The sequence below is a fragment of the Mytilus californianus genome, unplaced genomic scaffold, assembly GCF_021869535.1.
Source record: "Mytilus californianus isolate M0D057914Y unplaced genomic scaffold, xbMytCali1.0.p SCAF_11, whole genome shotgun sequence".
Taxonomy (NCBI): Eukaryota; Metazoa; Mollusca; class Bivalvia; order Mytilida; family Mytilidae; genus Mytilus; species Mytilus californianus.
Window position 1 is genome coordinate 65,607,506 of NW_026262593.1, and position 22,303 is coordinate 65,629,808.

The window sequence follows — 22,303 nt, forward strand, 5'->3', positions numbered from 1 at the left end:
GAGTTCAGACTCAATGCGAAATAATGTTACTTAATATAACTCTTTCTAGATTAAAGGAATTGGTAACTCTTAATTTTAAAGGTATGATACTAGTAAGCATCTTCCAAAAAAAAAGTAGCGTTTTTGCCAAATAATTGAATTTCAAGATGCAACCATTTAATCTTGATATATGTTTATTCTATTTGTAGAATTGTGGTTGATGGACCAGGATCGTTGACTGTATTTAATGGTTTGGTTTTTATGAATGATTTGACCTACACAAGGGCTAATCAGTATATAGCAGGTATGTTAATTACCTCCATATAACACTTCTCTTATATAATAATTCATAGATTTTAAGTTGTAAAATAAATATTTATACAGGTTTACTTGATTAAACAACTAATTTTTAACATTAGATGCAATATTTGAGGGAGTTTCAATGTTGTATATAGACACTATTTATCTTGTAGAAGTGCAACTGTGAAACATTGAATGCCCTCACCCCACTTATAAATAAAAGTCCAACTAGTAGTCAATATTTCAGTATTGCCATGATTTAAATGATAATATCTGAATGTGAATTTCACTTTGTTTTTATGTGCTTATACTAAAAATAAGCTTGAAACTCTTATAGTGACTGAATAATTTATCTTTGTAATATTTGTTAACAATATTCTGTTGATGTACTAAATAAATCATTGCAGTGAATTGGGTTGGATTTTCTGACAAGGAAAGTGGAATCCTGGGATATACTGTTGCTGTGGGAACTGCCGTCTGCCAGGATGATGTTTATGGACATCATGATCCACAGAGCCACTTATTTGATGCATCACAATGGATAAATAATGCCCTGATCAGTCCAGTGCTGTTAAGTGGTAAAACTAGTTTTAGTGTAATACAATGGTATTCACAAAGCCCTTTCCCAGAATGTCATTTGAAAAAGCCATAATCTACTCTTTGTAAAATAGAAAAGAGTTATTTCCCTTGTTTGGAAATTATACTGATTAAATGCAGTGCAGAACAATGGTAAGAAGCAAAAAAGATTTCTAATATTTCTTAAAAATTACACGAATATTTCAAGCTTTTATGATTGAGTTTGATAACAATATAAGAAGATGTGGTGTGACTGCCAATAAGACAACTCTCCACCAGAGACCAAATAATGTACAAGTAAGCAATTATAGGCCACAGTACAGCCTTCAACAATGAGCAAAAACCATACCGCATAGTATTAGCTAAGAACTGCCCTGAAATAAAGAATGTAAAAAATTTTAAAGTGAAAATTAGCAGCCTGATTTATGTACTTAACAATAAGTGAAAAAAATAAATATGTTATACAACAACATACGACATCCACTGAAAAACAAGCTCCTATTTGTTTGAAGCAACAAAAAGTTTTGAAATTAATGTAAATGAAATACAAAATGCAAATGAACAAACTGGGGGTGATTTAGAGGACATATTTCGAGAATATCTGTCCATTGTTGAAGACTGCATATTGACCTCTTGTCATTGTAACTCAATGACTTTGCATCTAATAGAATCATTAATGTTGATTTGATATTTGAATTTCAGACAGCAACTTGTTTAAACAATGTGACAAATGGATAGTCATTACTGATAAATGATTATTTAGTGGCAAGTGTTTATTTTCAATAGTAGTTGTATAATTTTTACTTCAGATAACAACTATTACATAACAGTCAGGGCTTTGAATAATGTGACATATGGAGGACCGTTAGCGACAAGTGTATGTCACAGCACCCCTTACACCATTGACAATTCACCACCAGTTATTCACGAAATCTTCAACATCCAGTATGACGAAGAAAACTATACTATTTCACTAGAGCATATCTCAAGGTAAGTATTTAATCATGAAAAAATTTTGAAGAGAGAATATTACAGTGTTTACAGTTCACTATAGATTGTTTGTCAAAAACTCAAATTTTTACACAATACTAAAAAATGATTTTTTTGTTTAAAAGAAGTCATATGAATAAAGAGATGGGGTAGTTCCCAATAAGGAGGCAACCAAATGTTCATAACTAAATGACATCAAGAGATCAACATAACAATAGACAAGTGTCACAACTAATAGGCAAGCTCCAATTTGCCTCGAGCTTAAAAAAGTTGTGAATTTTATGAACAGAAACTATCAAAGAAAAGCATCAACATTAATTCCTCACAAAAAAAAAAGATATGACATATAAAGACAACCACTGATGAGATTCCTGACTTGGGATAGGCATTTAAACACATAGATGTATTTACACTTGTATGCAAATTGTCCGCCATTATTTAAAACCACACTAAGTTCCCTCAAAATATTGCATCATAATTAAAAACATTTGACATCATGATTTAAAAGTGATTGTTGCATGACGTCAGAGGGTTATTCGGAGACAGATCTGAGGTCATTTGGAGACATAATTCAGCTAAATACCAAAAGTGTTAAAACATCTGTCTGGATCGGTAGACTAACAAAACGTACATAAAGGTTATATACAATAAAAGTACGGGAAAAGCACTTAAACCCTGATAAATACTAATATAATAGGAAGCAAGCAAAATTATCCGGTATAAAAGAATGCTAGCAGCTTATTTCTTAGATTTATATGTTCCAGAAAAATCTGAACTATTAATGGTCAGTTAAATAATTGTATCTTTACAGTGATCCTCAGTCAGGACTTGCCTATGTAGAACTTTGTCTTGGTAGGAGTAAACAGGATTGTTTAGAAATGGATTGGGTTAGATTTGGCTACAGTACAAAAATAAACCACACAATACAAATATCTGATGGTATTCCTATATATGTAAAAATTAAAGTTGTAAGCACAGGTGAGTTGCTTCAAATTTCTGATAGTATTCCTGTATAAGTCAAAATCAAAGTCGTTAGTACAGATGAGTAACTATAAATAACTGATGGTATTCCTATACATGTCAAAATCAAAGTTGTTAGTACAGTTTACACACATAGGAGAGGAGAAGTAATCACTGTATTGCGGATTTTTACAAAATACCAACTAGATTACAAGCAATAACTATTTTTGACATTACAATGACGGAAAAAAGGACCAATCTCCATTAGAACTAATATTAGGGCCAGGCATTGAGGATCTTCATTATTATGAATGGTTATCACAAAACTTGTCAGCAAAACGTAGAATATAATGAAAATAAGAAGAATTTGACCTTACCTGACTTCACATTTTTTTTCCACCGCTAGAATCTCTTGGTATATAATGGGCTCTACAAAATCTTTTATCCCAATTGATTTTAAACATTGACTTTAATCTTGAATAACAAGAGCTGTGAAAGGTCTATTTAGTAATTTTTAGTACATGCTATATAATCTTAAGAATTGAAATATTTTAAAATGAAAATAGGATATAAATTTGAATAAACTAAATTTTAGATCATTTTTTTATTTCATAAGTTGACCTGAGAGCAATAAAGAGTGCTGATGACTACATCATAGTGGACAGAACTGCTCCAATAGCTGGACAAGTTTATGATGGATCAGTTCTTACTATAGACCAAAGTTTTACTAATGTTAATGACGAGGTAAGTGATAAATGAAAAAAATTGAGGATGAGAAAGCAGCCAAACAATATAGTTGTACATCCTGTTCCAAAGGTTTTACCCCTGTTTGTCTGTCTGTCACAATAAATTTCTGTAGCTATTTTCTCAGTAGCTACAAATGATAGCTACCTGAAATTTGGTATCAAGCTTCATGTGAGCATGCTTAACTGTGTGATGCATTTTCATATTCATTGCTCATCAACTTACTGTCTACCAAATACTTATATAGTCTAACATAATCTGTGTATGAAATTTTCGTTTCATTTTTCTAGCAAAACATCATTATACAGTAAAAACTCATAAGTTGGTACGAAAAAAAATTTAAAGTTCAATTTTCTTATCTGATACTGTTTGGTGATTTTCATGGAGTATAATTACTTGTTGACAGAGCATATAAAAAATCTGGGGAGTTGATGCATACTTGTGAGTGATCAACCTGCCTCCTTACCTATTACAGTGGTGTTACAACATTTATTGTATGGATTGTTGTCTATTTAACTTTCCAAAGGCAATTATTTCATGCATATTCATGACCATTTATTAGTCCCCTACCGATGAAGTCGAAGGGGACTTTAGGTTTGCACTCCGTCTTTCTGTCTGTCCATCCGTCAGTCCGGCAAATCAGTTTTCCACACTTTTTAGCTCACCTGGCCCGAAGGGCCAAGTGAGCTTTTCTCATCACTTGGCGTCCGTCGTCCGTCGTCGGCGTTAACTTTTTACATTTTGAACTTCTTCTAGAGAACCTCTGAATGGAATGAAACCAAACATGGCATGAATGTTCCTTATGAGGTGCTGACCAAGTGTTGTTACTTTGTAGCCGATCCATCATCCAAGATGGCCGCCAGTGGGGGACTTAGTTTAACATAGGACCCTATGGGAAATGCATACAAATGACTTCTTTTAGAGAACCACTGAATGGAATGAAACCAAACATGGCATGAATGTTCCTTATGAGGTGCTCACCAAGTGTTGTTACTTTGTAGCCGATCCATCATCCAAGATGGCCGCCAGCGGGGGACTTAGTTTAACATAGGACCCTATGGGAAATGCATACAAATGACTTCTTTTAGAGAATCACTGAATGGAATGAAACCAAACATGGCATGAATGTTCCTTATGAGGTGCTGACCAAGTGTTGTTACTTTGTAGCCGATCCATCATCCAAGATGGCTGCCAGCGGGGGACTTAGTTTAACATAGGACCCTATGGGAAATACATAAAAATGTCTTCTTTTAGAGAACCACTGAATGGAATGGAACCAAACATGGCATGAATGTTCCTTATGAGATGCTGACCAAGTGTTGCTTCTTTGTAGCCGATCCATCATCCAAGATGGCCGCCAGCGGGGGACTTAGTTTAACATAGGACCCTATGGGAAATACATACAAATGTCTTCTTTTAGAGAACCACTGAATGGAATGAAACCAAACATGGCATGAATGTTCCTTATGAGGTGCTGACCAAGTGTTGTTACTTTGCAGTCGGTCCATCATCCAAGATGGCCGACAGCAGGGGACTTAGTTTAACAAAGGACCTATGGGAAATACATACAAATGTCTTCTTTTAGAGAACCACTGAATGGAATGAAACCAAACATGGCATGAATCTTCCTTATGAGATGCTGACCAAGTGTTGCTTCTTTGTAGCCGATCCATCATCCAAGATGGCTGCCAGCGGGGGACTTAGTTTTACATAGGACCCTTTGGGAAATACATAAAAATGTCTTCTTTTAGAGAACCAATAAATGGAATGGAACCAAACATGGCATGAATGTTCCTTATGAGATGTTGACCAAGTGTTGTTACTTTGCAGCCGATCCATCATCCAAGATGGCCGACAGCGGGGGACTTAGTTTAATATAGGACCCTATGGGAAATACATACAATTGTCTTCTTTTAGAGAACCACTGAATGGAATTGAACCAAACATGGCATGAATGTTCCTTATGAGTTGCTGACCAAGTGTTGTTACTTTGCAGTCGATCCATCATCCAAGATGGCCGCTAGGGGGGGGGCTTAGTTTAACATAGGACCCTATGGGAAATACATACAAATGTCTTCTTTTAGAGTACCACTGAATGGAATGAAACCAAACATGGCATGAATGTTCCTTATGAAGTGCTGACCAAGTGTTGCTACTTTGTTGCCGATTTACTGTTCAAGATGGCCACCAGGATATTTTATTAAATAACGGGACCAATATTAATCAAAATTTGGCCTCAATCATTATTTGGGTATCTGTTATGATTTTTATCTATCTTTACATGATTTCTAAAACCAAAGTAGAGTCAGGTGAGCGACACAGGCTCTTGAGAGCCTCTAGTTTTCTTGGTGCTTGAAGATATTGATTTGATATTTGGTATATAGTTTTATCATGACAAGTTACAGATCAAATTCGAATATTGTTCCGGTCTGATGATTTTGTGCAGAGTTATGGTCCTTGGACTTAGAAAATTCACTCAAATAATCAGTTTTCCTCACTTTTTTTCGTGGTGCTTGAAGATATTGATTTGATAATTGGTATATAGTTTTATCATGTCAAGTTACAGATCAAATTAGAATTTTGTTCTGATCTGATTATTTTGTGCAGAGTTATGGTCCTTTGACTTAGAAAATTCACTTAAATAATCAGTTTTCCACACTTTTTTTTGTCATGCTTGAAGATATTGACTTGATATTTGTTATATAGTTTACACCATGACAAGTTATAGATCAAGTTAGTATTTTGTTCCAGTACAATGAATTTTTAACCGGTAGGGGACTATGTATTGCCATGCAATACTTTCAGAATGCTTGTTTTAATTAGGAATACTGTTATTTATATTGATTGGAAGAGAAATATTCTACATTGCTGTTTTAATCAATAGTTGTTTCCAAACATTTATTTGATTTTTAGATTTGTGTAAATTGGAACAATTTTGTGGACCTAGAATCTGGTATCAGTCACTACATGATAAGTGTGGGTACGGAGGCAGATAAGTCCATCACTGATGTGGTTAATCTGACACGATATGAATCTACTATTAACCAAGCCTGCATTGACCTGGAACCAGACTCCTATCTACAACATGGACAGATATACTATTCTACAGTCTGGGCATTAAACAGTGCCAGCAAGCAGCAAAATGTATCAAAGACGTCCAATGGCAGTAAGTATATAATGAGCTGCGTCAGATAAAAATAGACCTTATGCAAGTTTACGTATACATGTGCATGTATAAGACTTTGATTCATTTTTGAACATTCAAATATGATATAAAAGATGAATTTTGGTCTATTTTGTAGGGTTCTTATAGCAACTCAATTTTCAAACCATTACAGACTTTTCCATAGAGGTTTTTTCAACCCGAAATAGGTTAACAGATGTATTGATGTTCATTTGCATAAGGTCAATTTCTATCCGAGGCAACTCTAATGTTAATTAAGGCAACAGTGGTTTACCCATGTTTAAGTCTTGTATAAATCTGTAAGGAAGAGACAAATCAAGATAACAAACTAAACCTGAGGGAATAGCATTAGTTTCAACAGGAGCAAGGCCAGGTGTGTCGACAGGGTAACAGTGTGTTTCACAATACAATACATTAAAGGGACCATCAGAGAAGGTATTTTCAAGTCGTTAAAACATCCTGGTTGAACTCGGTTATGACTCTGTATGTTTCATATTTTTCAGTTTTGTATGATGCAACCCCACCTTTGACAGGGGATGTAATAGATGGTACACAGAGTGGATTTGTAGATTTAGAATACTCATCTAGCTCAGCAAGAGTGGAGGGACAGTGGAAAGATTTTTCTGATCCAGAGTCAAATATCACACAGTATGCTGTTCAAGTTTTAAGTGCTGGGTAAGTCAAGATTTTACACAAGTTTTATTACACAAGTGAAGTCTTGGTTTGTTGTATCCACAATATTTTTGAGTGCCAAATTAGGTCATTCTCAAATTTTGGTCATATATATTCTTCTTTCACTGATGCTGCTAGAATGATGCATTATGAAAATGGAAAGTTCACAATGGGAAATATTATTTTTTTTACAAAGTTTAGTTTTCAACCATCATTAGCTGTCAATTTCTTTGATGAAAGTTAATATAAAAAGCAAACCTAACTATCTGTGGTAATCTTTATTTGAAGATCAATAAAGTAGATGTGCAACATATGAATCATATTATGCCAACTGTATGTTAGAAAACATGTCTTACTAGACCTAACAGATCTTAGGGAATTTTTTAGTATCCAAATCACAAAATATCTACCAGACCTAACAGATCTTTGGAATTTTTAAGTATCTGATTCACTCCACCCATAAAGTGTAACGTTTAGCTGTTACTCTAGAGCTCTGTTATGATTGCGGATAAACTATGTTTGTAATTTTGAAAAATTTCATGAAGCATTTGGCAAACCCAATGTTGTAACATTAATAATTATAAATTTGTGTTTTGCTCTCCTTGTCTCATCAAATACATATCAAACCACTTGTTGATCTAGTATTTTCAAAATGGGGAACCACATTAGATATTAGTATATTTAGTAAAACTTGAATTTCCTATATGTCGAAGTTGACTTTGAAATATAAGTCTATGTGAATAAAAAGATATGCCATTGTGACAGCATTTTAGAACATAAAAAAGACAGAAAAGACATTATAAATTTATTTTTAGGGATCTAACACATGATTATGAGGTCATCAAAGACTGGGTACAGTACCCTAGTGATACTGCAAGTGTGTCATGGCTCAACCTTGACCTTGAACACAAGGATAGAGTGAAGGTCAGTGTCAAGGCAACCAATGGAGCACAGAGTACTGTCACAGCACAGAGTGATGGGTTTGTGGTAGATCTTACTCCTCCAGAACTTCTGTACATTGGTGATGGAACTGTAGCACAGAAAGATGTCAAGTATCAGGTAAGAATTACTTGAATTATTGATAGGCTCTTATTGTTGAGCGCTCACAAACATGTTTAACCCCCCAACATTCTTTATGTCCCTGTTCCAAGTCAGGAGCCTGTAGTGCACTTATTGTTGTTGGTTCATGTCTGTCATATTTGTTTTCATCAATTGCTTTGTTATAAGTTAGGCCTTTTTCTCAATTGAACTGTTTCATATTTTTCATGTCAGGACCTTTTATAGCTGACTATACAGTATGGGTTTTTTCTCATTGTTGAAGGCTGTACAGTTGCTTATAATTGCTTACATCCACTTCTTTTGAACTTTGGTGGATGGTTGTCTCATTGGCAATCATACCACATCTCCTTATTTTTATATCTATAACACTTTAGTATGTTTAAAGCAAATTCTTTTAATTTGAAATTAAAATACTCTGCTTTGTATAAAACAATTGATTGATTGATTGTAGTTTAACGCCACTTAATGCCCGTACTGTATAATCAGTTGTAAAAGGCCTCAACGTAACAAAATGTGAAACAATTCAAAAGATAAAACCTAATCCTGATTCATGGTTAAACAAATAAAAGAGAAAAATATCTCCGACAACAAACAACAACCACTGAAATACAGGTTCTGACTTTTGGGACAGGCACATTAGAATGCATCGGTGTTACACATATTTATGAATGTTCAACCCTCCCTTGTGGTGTAACATCTCAACATATTACCAACCTCTGAAAATCAGTTAGAAATGGCTTGATTGGCACACACAGACAACTAACAAAAGTACTGATCTAAGAGTACAAAAAGATGCTGAAAACTAGTTTAATTCCAATTATAACTAATAGATAAATTATATTCTCTCAGTACATGTCTGTCAGCACTGTTAGAACTTTCCTGTAAATTCACGAACTATTGTGTGCATTTATTTTTGCGATTATTTAAGAATGGACAAAAATGTTAGATTAATTATTGCGATTGCAGGAAAATCTGCAAACAGATATATGTATCAGATATCAGAATGCTAGTTATTATTATTGCGATACTCCCCTAGTTGCATTAATAAAAACCTTGCAATGATTTCTGAGTTTACAGTAATTGATAACAAAAATGGATGCTTTGTAAAACTGTAAGACAATTGCTTGCATAGAGTGGAAGATTTTCAAGGGATTTATATATGGTATTGATTTACTGGGAACAATGTTGTAATCAGTCTGTTAATAATTGACATGGATGTATATATATATATTCTACAGCAGAGGTAGTGTTTAATACGTTCTCTATTTCCATTCTTTTTTTCAGGGAAGTACAACAGAAGTGTCAGCTAATTTTATGTTTTCTGACCCAGAGTCAGAACTTGATCGTTTCCAGATACAAATCTATGAGAAATATCAGAAAACAAGGAGACAGATTGTACCAGGTGTGTGATTATCTGATATGTTGTTTCAATGAATAGGGATAAATCACAAAACCTATCAATGACCTATCTAACTTGACAGGAGTCAACCAAACTTTACCATTAAACAAGAGTGAGGAAATAAAACCTGTTTAAACTCCCAATAATTATTCTAAAACATGTCGAAACTGAATTATCTTGTAAACTCAAACCCAAAGCATTAACCTAAATCAGTCTTCTTTAACCAGGGCATGCATAAATTGTCACCAAACTGAACATGGTTAAATCAATTTTTTTCTAAATTGAAGATGAGTAAATCTAAGCAGTCAGAAATAAATTTCTATAAACCCAATTGTTTTACTTTAAAACAGGTAAACATGAAACTTGTTGATATTGAACACATTTGATTAAAACAAAATCTTGTCAAATATGAACATGATTAAAAAAAAAAACCTGTGAAAATCAAACAGATTGTTGTTAGTTTTTGCTGTCATATTTGTTAATCGTAAATGGTTTTGATATAGATTAGGTTTTTTTGTTTGAACTGCTTCATATTTTTCATGTCAGGGCCTTTTATAGCTGACTACTGTATGATTTTTTTCTCATTGTGGAAGGCTGTAATGTGGCCTATAATCGGTTATATCCACTTCATTTTATCTCTGGTGGATAGTTGTCATTGGCAATCATACCACATTTCTGGTGGATAGTTGTCTCATTGGCAATCATACCATTTCTCTGGTGGATTGTTGTCTCATTGGCAATCATACCACATCTCTGGTGGATAGTTGTCATTGGCAATCATACCACATTTCTGGTGGATAGTTGTCTCATTGGCAATCGTACCACTTCTCTGGTGGATAGTTGTCTCATTGGCAATCATACCACATCTCTGGTGGATAGTTGTCTCATTGGCAATCATACCACATCTCTGGTGGATAGTTGTCTCATTGGCAATCATACCATTTCTCTGGTGGATAGTTGTCTCATTGGCAATCATACCATTTCTCTGGTGGATAGTTGTCTCATTGGCAATCATACCACTTCTCTGGTGGATAATTGTCTCATTGGAAATCATACCACTTCTCTGGTGGATAGTTGTCTCATTGGAAATCATACCACTTCTCTGGTGGATAGTTGTCTCATTGGCAATCATACCATTTCTCTGGTGGATAGTTGTCTCATTGGAAATCATACCACATCTCTGGTGGATAGTTGTCTCATTGGCAATCATACCACTTCTCTGGTGGATAATTGTCTCATTGGAAATCATACCAATTCTCTGGTGGATAGTTCTCTCATTGGAAATCATACCACTTCTCTGGTGGATAGTTGTCTCATTGGCAATCATACCATTTCTCTGGTGGATAGTTGTCTCATTGGAAATCATACCACATCTCTGGTGGATAGTTGTCTCATTGGCAATCATACCACTTCTCTGGTGGATAATTGTCTCATTGGAAATCATACCACTTCTCTGGTGGATAGTTGTCTCATTGGAAATCATACCACTTCTCTGGTGGATAGTTGTCTCATTGGAAATCATACCACTTCTCTGGTGGATAGTTGTCTCATTGGAAATCATACCACTTCTTCTTATTGATATAGAGGTAAAACCTGCCTAATCTGATCATCAATAAATCAAACATTTTTTCCCCTTTTCTAAATCAAGTAGCTGTCTAATTGGACTAAATATTTCTGTCCACAAAATTCTTTTTGGCTATTTGCTTTAATAAACATGCAGGCTAATAAAAATGGTTTATTTGCAGGAACTGTTGGGGAATGGCTTGATATTATGGACAGCTCGAAAACTGATTACACCCATAATGCTTTGACCCTTAACCCTGGAGGAAGGTACAGTATGAAGATTGGAGCAGTGAACAAAGCAGGGGCAATAACTGCGTTTGAGACAGATGGTGTTATTATTGATAATTCAGCACCTACAGTAAGTTAACATTACATTTAGTTGAATATTAATTACTGTCTGTTATTACCAATATTAAAACAAAATCATCTTTAATACTAAGAAGATATACTGCATATAAAATGATATAGAATTTGTGTGCCTTAAAAATCAAGATATACCTGGGTGTAATGTAAAGCCTGAATTTCCAAATGAAGAACTTCACCCCAATTTATGTCTGTTTTCCCATTTTGACATGACACCCTAAATTGATATATCATTAATAAACCGGATTCTGTCCAGAAAAATATTGGAAAATTTATTATTCCTGCAATGATATATCAATTAGAAATTTTACATATGCAAAAAAAACAACAAAATGTTGCTTAAATCACAAAATCTAAAATTAATTTCTTTATAAATCTAGTAATCTTTTTTTTTATTTTTTAAAATCATTTGATTAATGGTCAGTGATCATATAAGCCTCAATTTGCCCAATATGTCAAAAAGAACTGCATCAAAACATTGACCTTGGAGTTGGGGGCTTTTGAATGGTTTACCTGCAGGGAAATGATTTTTTTCCTTTGATAGGTAACTGGTAAATTTTGGTTGTAATCGGGTCTTATAGTTAAAAGTTGGTCCATTGGATTTTTTAATTATTTACATGCAGGGCATTGTTTTAAGATTTTATTCTCTGAGAGGTTACTTATAGGTTTGATTGTTTTTAGATCCAGTCGTTAAAAGTTGGTCCGTTAACAGCTGGACACGAGGTTGTTATGAGTGGATTTGTTAAACAAGCAGACACACAGGGTATCCAGGCTGCATGGAGAGGAGTGGATTCTCAGTCTGGTATCTTAAGGTACCAGGTAGCAGTTGGAATAACTTCAGGTAAGTGTATGCAGACTTGCAGGTCTTTGGTTTAAAACAAAAACAAAAAATAACATCAGATATAACAAAGCTTAGCAATAAAATCTACAATATGTCTAAGATCTAAATTGCCTAAAATGATATGAATTGTGAATAAATTTTGGACAGCATTGAGAAGAGTGAATATAAGTTACTAGTTAATAATATTAGGAAAGGTAGTAAACAACTGGTTGATATCTAAGGTTACAAGATAAACATGGCAAATATTTCATTTGGTAAGAGACATTTTTTGCAACAGTTGGAAAATATTGATTTTGAACACAGTAGAAGATTTTTGCTTGTTTTGAACATGTTTTAATAGGAACATGTCAAAATAGGAAATACATTTTTATCATTCTTTTTCAAATTGATTCATTTTAGCCATATTTAATGGCTGAATAGTTTTGATTTTAAGAATTAGGAATAGTGAAAGTGTATGCCAGCCACAAAGCAATTTATCATTGACAAAATCAAAGGAAGGCTAAAAGACATCATTCCAACTGCAGTTGGAAACTGTTTATTTTCACATTTTTAATAAGGTCCTTTTCACCTTTTTCCATTTCAAGATCCCAGTTTTATATCTGTCATTTTGCATTATAAGATTCTTTTAAATAGGTGGCACAGAGACACTGGAATGGACAGATTACGGTATGGACACTAGAGCATACATTGATGGTTTGACCTTGACTGATGTATATTATGTCAGTGTCAAGGTTCAGAATGGAGCAGAAATGTGGAGTAATGTTGTCACATCTACACCAATCCAAATTATTGGAGGAAATAAAAAAGGTACTTAAAAAGACCCCAATAAGACCAACCTGTGAGGACATTGATAAAAATGATCTGTCATATGGAACTTTGTCAAAAAAAGTTTTTGGAGTTTTGTTAATTTTAAAAGCTATTAAAGTTTTATATTGTAAAAGAAGAATGTGTCTGAGGACATGAATGCCCACGATCAAGGGTTGCAACAAAAATGGGAGGGACAGATGGAAAGACGGAAAGATGGACAGTCATGGGCAACACTTAATGCGCCCATCGCCTATGACAGGGGCATAAAAAATGGTGATTTCCTATAGTAAGAGGGTTTATAGTTTATCTTTTAAAATATATGACATCATCTAGTGGTAATCAAAATTGTTGTAACAAGCAAATAGCATTTGTATTTATATATTTCATTTGGCATAGGTGTGATTATTGATGGAGCAGACGGCACTGAGAAAGGAATCATGGGAAATGACATTGATGTCACATTGGATGTTACCACAGTTACAGTACAGTTTGAAGGATTCACTAGTGATGACCAAGGCATTGTGGGATATGAGTGGGCTGTGGGAACAACTCAAGGAGGAGAGGAATTACAGGGATTTACAAAACAAGGAATTGTAATGAAAGAGGAAACATCTATTGCTGGAAATGGTAATAATTTTTTTATCTATGACCACCATTAAGAGTACTTATCATATTGTGTCAGTCTTTCTGTCAATTTGGGAAAAAAAACAAAAATTTTACACACTGCTGTACTTGCAGTGACTAGCTTTTAAGCAGATCTTTTTATTTTATGATGGCAGAAGCAAAAGTTTTTCTTTTTTAGCTTTTTTGATTAAAAAGTCTTTTAGACTTAAAAAAGTAGTGGGAGCATTAAACTCCTTTTGTAGCCCTAAAAATAAGAAAGGATTTTATCTTTTGTCTGAAAACGTCATATACCAAATTATAAGCCGGGTATTTTGTAATGATTTTTTAGCATAAAATGTTAATTTTTTAGAAGATGTAAGAAAACAGATTCTGTTTTACTAAATAAAACACAAATCATCACACAATACATTCAAAGGATAACATAAATAAATATTATTGGACAATACAATCATCTACTATAACATGTGTTGCCTTAACTTTATTTTAAGTGCCACTCTTTTTAAGAATCTGGCACTTTATAAGAATTTCAAAACATGACCAAAGAAAACCAGCCAACCTAACCATCCTATTTTTAAGTTATCCTCGTCCTGAGTTAGTAATGGTAGATCTTTTGTTTCCGTGTGTCTGGTAATTTGAGAAACGTCTAAATAAATTTTGGTTAGAATGAAAGCAAATAATGGAGTAAGCTCCCCTTATATAGTAATTTTTGTCTGGCCTTGACAGAGTCAAAAAGCGAGACATAGGTATGCTGTTTCCGGCGGCGGCGTCAACATTGTATTAGTTTGTGCTTAGGTCTAGTTTATGGTGAACCACAAGTGGTAGGTCAATGATATTTTGTTTGCAGTTGTATTAGCATTGGCACTTCTCATTTCCATGGAGATTATTTTGCTCCGCACCCTTAGTCATGGTCTATTGACTTTGAAAATTTTGCTTAGTTTACATATATTAGTTTGTGATTAGGTCAGTTCAAGGGGAACCATTAGTGGTAGGCCAATGTTAATTAGTATTCAGTTGTATAAGCATTAGCCCATCTCATTTCCATGGAAAATATTTGGCCCTGCCCCTCAGTCATGGTCTATTGACTTTGAAACTTTTGCTTAGTTTACATGTATTAGCTTGTGATTAGATCAGTTTAAGATGAACTGCTTATGTTAAGTCAATGATATTTAGTATGCAAATTTATTGGCATTTGCAAGTATCGTTTCCATGGAGATTATAGCCCCACATCATCATGGTTCATTGTCTTTGAAACTTTTACATAGTTTACAAGTTAATGTTTGTGTTTATGTTTGTGTAAAGGGAACGACTTATAATAAGTCAATGGTATTTGGTATGCAGTTGTATTAGCATTGGCACATCTCATTTCATGGAGATTGTTTAGCAATGTACCTTCAGTCATGGTTCATCGACTTTGAATATTTGCATAACTTACTTGTTAAAGTATTTCTATTTTAATTTCAACATTTGCATTATCAAAATTACAAAAAGGCGAGACATATCTCTGTGATAACAGTTTATTAATGCATTTCAACCAAATTATATCATGAAATACCAGAACAGAAAAAAGGAAACGAATGTTATATTCGTGCACCATTATACATTTTGAACTTAAACTGATGTAAACTTGGATGGGTTTTTGTTAGTCATGTTTTCACCACTGCCTGATTCTTAGGCAGATTGACACTTAATATCATAATTATCTTATTTCATATTTATACCTTTTCAGTCTTTTACATGATCCTTATTTTAAAGGTATTGGAAGTTCAGGCACTGCTCAGAATATTTTGTCATTGCAACCTGGAATGACATACTACACCACTGTCAGAGCTATCACTAATGATGGCAGTGTCATCCAGGCAGAGTCCGATGGGGTTTTGGTAGATAGAACACCACCAACCATTTCATTTGAGAGGTAAGAACCAGTATCATTCATACAGTTTCAGCCTTGCTGAGGGAGTCGAAATAGACAAATTTTGTGGAATTTTTTCAGTGGAAATCTATTTAGATCATTCCATTTGCTTAATATGCCCTTGGGAAAAACTAGGCGGATGTGTAGAAAAATGACACCGGAAACTAATTTTCAAATTGAAAAAACAACTATCCTGGAACTCCCCTATAGATTTAACATGCTTCCAATATAATGTTTCTCAATAACCAAAATTAATTGTTTGAATAATGTATATTATAGATAGAAACTAAGAATTGTAAAATTACACTTTCAAACAGTTTGAGTGGACATGCTGCTTCAGATGCCACCATTACAGAAGGAGGAACACAGTACCAGACGACATCCACCATATATGGGCAATGGTCCTTCAATGACACAGAAACTGTCATAGAGAGAGCATGGCTATCTGTTGGTACTTTCCCTGGAGCAGACGACATCAGTCCAAGGTCAGAGGTCAATGTATCAGCCCTTGATGAGGGTAATCTGGCCCTTGGTGCTATCACACCTCAAACCAATGGTAAGTTATCGTATTATGAAAAAAATGTACTTATTTGAAAGCAAAATATATCCTATCATTAAGGAAGTTTTCATATTTTATACTTATTGACTGGGTATGAGTGGAATAGTAAGTTTATTGTCCCCTCGAGGTGCAACTATTGCCCTGAGGCGTAGCCGAGGGCAATAGTTGTATCAGAGGGGACAATAAACTTACTATTTCACGAATATCCAGTCAGTAAGTGTTTTATTATACCGAAAGAGACAACAGACAATAAATGTCGGGGCTAAATCAACTATAGTAATATAAAAAGCAGAAACACAACCATACTGTTTAACGTTTACTTCATATATATTTTGAGTGCTTAGGCTACGTCCTGTACAGACGTCAACCGTAGATACATTAGGTAAAATGCGACATCGAAACTCCCGCAGTATTCTCAACATCCTCCAATCCCGTGGTTGCTTTTGAAATTCCGCGAAATATAATGACGCTTGCGGTCAAATAGTTTCATCGAGGTCCAATAGTTGGAAACTATTGGCCGGTCAAATAGTTCAACGCTTGAAATTTGAAAAATAGTCAAAATATTGTGTACTTATTTTATAAAAAAAAATGATAACTGAGGTATAATAATTTAATATATATGTATATGGGAAGATATATATTGTTTCCCTTTGTTTAATGGGGTTTTTTTTGTAACATTCTTTAGTAACAGAAAATAATTCTTATTCTATTGTTATTGATTTAGAAATAGAAATTAAAAGGGGGGAGGAGATTTCAATCTGTCCAAAGTGTTCATCACTTTTACATGTATCTGTGCAAATACAAGTCATACCTTGTTGATATATGCAGGGGTATAGCTACAATACATCCATGAAAGTTTTCAGGAAATTGCAAGATTTCTGGTTTTATCATTTTTTGTCACAACTTCTTTTATTAGATATTAAATTTTTATTTATTACCTGATTTTTACATTTTCACTTTCATCCATACTAATATAAAGCAACAGCTCATAGTTTATCTTGATTTGCAGATGTTATATATATCTATTTATTCATTTATACAGGAACACCGAACATCCTAAATTTATGGGTACAAAATTCAGTTGGACTAGTGTCTTCTGCGTCGTCTGCTGCTGTTGTCATAGATACCACACCACCAGATGTAGGAACTGTCACTTGTCCAACTTTTGTTTCTGTAAGTATGGGAAGCATCATCAAAGCAAAGTTATAAGATAAATAAGTAATGCTTTTGCAGCATTAAATGTAAAAGTCTTTAAAACCTTAAACCTTATTTAACTTTCAACTATTGCCATTTGGTAATCTAGCTATGGTTTTTTTCAGTAGATCATTCACATATGTTTTTGTCACAAACATGTTTAATTTGTATATATGACAATAGAGATTATTATTATTAAAAAAAAGATGAAACTTTAATTTATTTATAACAACCTATGCATCAATGAATACTGGAAGGATAAAATTGAGAATGGAAATGGGGAATGTGTCAAAGAGACAACAACCCGACCAAAGAGCAGAAAATAGCCGAAGGGGAAAGAGTTCCATATGGCACCCCCACGGAATAAACTAATACATTATTGTGTTCTTTTAGTATGGTGGGGGTGCCATATGGAACTCTTACCGAATCCAATACATCATACAGATAGGGATTAAAACATATTACAGTTCTATCCAAGTTATTTTTGCAAAGAATTACGCTCTCAAGTCGGTGCTAGGGGCCATCTTAAACTTACAGTGAGGTGAGAGTTTTTTGCTCTGTGTTGGAGGCCTCATTTTGACTTTGAGATGAAGAACAGCAATAAAAGTGCTGTTTCTTTGCTTATTGTGTGTTTTTCGTTGTCCATGTACTGATTTTGTGTCGTGGATGGATACCCCATATCCTTTGTTTTTTCTATTATATCACTTTAACAAAATGGTGCCAAAAGATTTGATTTCCAAATGAATTATCAAAAATAATTTTTTTTCTGTAGTGTGTATAAATTATGAAGAGTCTTAAGTTTTCTTTTCTACTATCATTCTTATACATTGTTTGCATGTCCAACCATCTGGAGATGTTGTTTAAGTCAAAATACTATTTTTTAGACAGGATTAATGTTGGGAATCAATTGCATGGATAAAGCAAATATATAATCAAAAAATGGTCAACGATAAGACACAAAATGATAAAAGCAATTTTTGTTTTTGTGCCGTAAAGTTTTGATATTTTAATTATTGGAAGAAAAAAAAAAACAGAAAAAGGCAGAAACACATTTTGAGTTTCAATTAGATCTATGAATACTTGGTCCAATTTTAAAATCATTTGTTCATTATTTTTGTTATTAAAGTTACAGAATCATGCATTTATCTCTTTCTATTTTGTACTTTATAGGCTTATGGTCAGGTCAAGTGTACTTGGACAGGTTTTGTGGATAAACAGAGTGGAATTGTTAAGTTTGTTGTTACCATGGGAACATCAGAAGGATCACATGACATGTTCAGTGGACAGGAATTAGATGGAGTGGCAGAGACCTTCAACTTCAACAGTATGTAAAATGGAATAAAAAAAAAAAACTTGATAATTTTAGAAAAGGTGTAGAAGTTCAATCAAGCCTTTGTCAAACCTGATTTTATTGAAAAAAAAGTCTTGGATTTTACATTATTTGAATTTTATATTCAATCTTGAATTGAAAGTTGTGTAGATTACCAGGTATTCCTTTTGCATATTTCCTCTTTAGAAATGCTCCAATTAGTGCTCTGTTTTTATTCGAGCTGAGTTCTGATATGTTAGGAGTATAATTCAACATGAGTGTTATGATAAATTGTATGCATGTTACTTCACAAGATTTTCAAAATCTTATATTTACTGTTTATACAAAGATTTGCAATGGCTTTGAAGAATATTTAAGAAACTGTGAGTAGAAAAGACAGTGTATTGTTCATTATATTAAGACCTAAAAATGTTTTATATACTAGAAGCATGTATTTGCATTTAAGAATTTGATTTAGTCAGTTACATGTGTAAAACATCAAAATGAAAATGACTGGTTTCATCATAATATTTTTCATGTCTGTATTTTGCCAGAAATATGCATTTCACTGTATCATTTCAGATGTCAGTCAATTTATGGTTCAAGATCAGCCATACTTCGTTACAGTGACAGCTGTCAATTATGTTGCAATGGAAACCTACAGTTTCTCTGATCCAATCAGAATAGACACCACACCTCCATCCTATGGCAAGGTCATTGACCTTTACACAACCTACAGAGTGGATGCAGCAAATGCCACAAAGACTGTACAGATGAATACCAAAATATGTAACTCTGATAATGGTAAGAATCACCTCCAGGAATGAAACCACTAATTCATAGCCCCATTGCTTTCTATGTTAAATTCTGCAATTTCAAGCATTAATGACTACTTTGTCTTAAGTTCAAATAAAGGGGAAGTCATTTCATGTCAAAACTATACCTTATCCTGACTTGTGCTGAAAAATTCAAAATACTTTTAATTGCGTATTAGAGCGCACTTACGTTCCCAGAAGTTTGGTATTACAAAAACAGGTACTTCTGATCTGAAAAACAGGGCAAATGTGCCCTCCTATTATGATTTCATATATTTATTTTATCGTTCGAAAGAAACTTTCAACGAGTGTTATCTACAGTGATCCCAAGTCCTTTAAGCTTTCATTTGATACCCAACTCACCCAAATATTTTACTTATTAACAAAGCTATGTGTAGGAAATATTTTGTTTAAAATATGTACTAACTTTCTGACCGGGAATGAATAAGTGGTTCTATACCTATAAATGTATAAACATGTAGGAAAGATCTAGACAATCCAGATTTTCTAATCGGATGGCTTATGATCTGAAATTGTCTATGCTTATAGTTGTCTTTGACCTCATTTTTATGCTACTGCAACTGAAAGTTGGGGGCATATTGTTTTACCCCTGTTCGTCTGTCCGTCCTTCAGTCTGTCGTTTCATCCGTCCATCCCATTATGGGTATATAGTTATTCAAGATAACTCCTCCTACAGTTTGAATTCTAGGACGTTTTCACTTTGCTGGCTGTTTGTACATATATTGAAGGTGTGCATGTGGTCAGGGTTTTGATTTTTATCAATATTTGCTCTTTTGGGAGATAGTTGAACTTTGTCATTTTTAGCTCACCTGGCCCGAAGTGCCAAGTGAGCTTTTCTCATCACTTGGCGTCCGGCGTCGTTCGTCGTCGGCGTTAACTTTTTACATTTTGAACTTCTTCTAGAGAACCACTGAATGGAATGAAACCAAACATGGCATGAATGTTCCTTATGAGGTGCTGACCGAGTGTTGTTACTTTGTAGCCGATCCATCATCCAAGATGGCCGCCAGCGGGGGACTTAGTTTAACATAGGACCCTATGGGAAATACATACAAATGTCTTCTTTTAGAGAACCACTGAATGGAATGAGACCAAATATGGTATTATTGTTCCTTTTGAGGTGCTGACCGAGTTTTGTTACTTTCAAGCCGATCCATAATCCAAGATGGCCGCCAGCGGGGGACTTAGTTTAACATAGGACCCTATGGGAAATACATACAAATGTCTTCTTTTAGAGAACCACTAAATGGAATTAAACCAAACATGGCATGAATGTTCCTTATGAGGTGCTGACCAAGTGTTGTTACTATGAAGCTGATCCATAATCCAAGATGGCCGCCAGCAGGGGACTTAGTTTAACATTGGACCCTATGGGAAATACATACAAATGTCTTCTTTTAGAGAACCACTGAATGGAATGAAACCAAACATGGCATGAATGTTTCTTATGAGGGGCTGACCGAGTGTTGTTACTTTGAAGCCAATCCATAATCCAAGATGGCAGCCAGCGGGGGACTTAGTTTAACATAGGACCCTATGGGAAATACATACAAATGTCTTCTTTTAGAGAACCACTGAATGGAATAAAACCGAACATGGCATGAATGTTCCTTATGAGGTGCTGACCGAGTGTTGTTACTTTGAAGCTGATCCATCATCCAAGATGGCCGCCAGCGGGGGACTTAGTTTAACATGGGACCCTATGGGAAATACATACAAACGTCTTCTTTTAGAGAACCACTGAATAGAATGAAACCAAACATGGCAAGAATGTTCCTTATGAGGTGCTGACCAAGTTTTGTTACTTTGAAGCTGATCCATCATCCAGGATGGCAGCCAGCGGGGGACTTAGTTTAACATAGGACCCTATGGGAAATACATACAAATGTCTTCTTTTAGAGAACCACTGAATGCAATGAAACCAAACATGGCATGAATGTTCCTTATGAGGTGCTGACCAAGTGTTGTTACTATGAAGCCGATCCATAATCTAAGATGGCTGCCAGCGGAGGACTTAGTTTAACATAGGACCCTATGAGAAATACGTACAAATGTTTTCTTTTAGAGAACCATTGAATGGAATGAAACCAAACATGGCATGCATGTTCCTTTTGAGGTGCTGACCAAGTGTTGTTACTTTGAAGCTGATCCTTCATCCATGATGGCTGCCAGATGGGGACAATGTTTAACAAAGGACCCTATGGACAATACATACAAATGTCTTCTTTTAGAGAACCACATACTGAATGGATTGAAACTAAACATGGCATGAATGTTCCTTATGAGGTAATGACTAAGTTTTGTTACTTTGAAGCTGATCCTTCATCCATGATGGTCGCCAATGGGGGGACTTCCTTTAACATAATACCCTATGGGAAATACATACAAATGTCTTCTTCTAGAAGTGCACTGAATGGAATGAAACCAAAACATGG

At 34.5% G+C, this 22,303-nt stretch overlaps 1 protein-coding gene across 1 annotated transcript in view; it reads left to right on the forward strand.

Annotated features, from left to right (window-relative positions):
* Window positions 1–22,303, forward strand: part of LOC127720544 (uncharacterized) — a 170,438-nt gene that overhangs the window by 93,824 nt on the left and 54,311 nt on the right. The window contains exons 80-97 of the mRNA XM_052227137.1: window positions 189–283; window positions 687–857; window positions 1,665–1,845; window positions 2,657–2,823; window positions 3,422–3,549; window positions 6,463–6,715; window positions 7,237–7,408; window positions 8,221–8,464; window positions 9,749–9,866; window positions 11,609–11,784; window positions 12,471–12,630; window positions 13,264–13,437; window positions 13,834–14,064; window positions 15,814–15,973; window positions 16,288–16,526; window positions 17,572–17,702; window positions 18,894–19,047; window positions 19,615–19,836. Of these exons, the coding sequence (XP_052083097.1) occupies window positions 189–283; window positions 687–857; window positions 1,665–1,845; window positions 2,657–2,823; window positions 3,422–3,549; window positions 6,463–6,715; window positions 7,237–7,408; window positions 8,221–8,464; window positions 9,749–9,866; window positions 11,609–11,784; window positions 12,471–12,630; window positions 13,264–13,437; window positions 13,834–14,064; window positions 15,814–15,973; window positions 16,288–16,526; window positions 17,572–17,702; window positions 18,894–19,047; window positions 19,615–19,836 (3,176 nt within the window). The remainder of the gene's footprint in view (window positions 1–188; window positions 284–686; window positions 858–1,664; window positions 1,846–2,656; window positions 2,824–3,421; window positions 3,550–6,462; window positions 6,716–7,236; window positions 7,409–8,220; window positions 8,465–9,748; window positions 9,867–11,608; window positions 11,785–12,470; window positions 12,631–13,263; window positions 13,438–13,833; window positions 14,065–15,813; window positions 15,974–16,287; window positions 16,527–17,571; window positions 17,703–18,893; window positions 19,048–19,614; window positions 19,837–22,303) is intronic.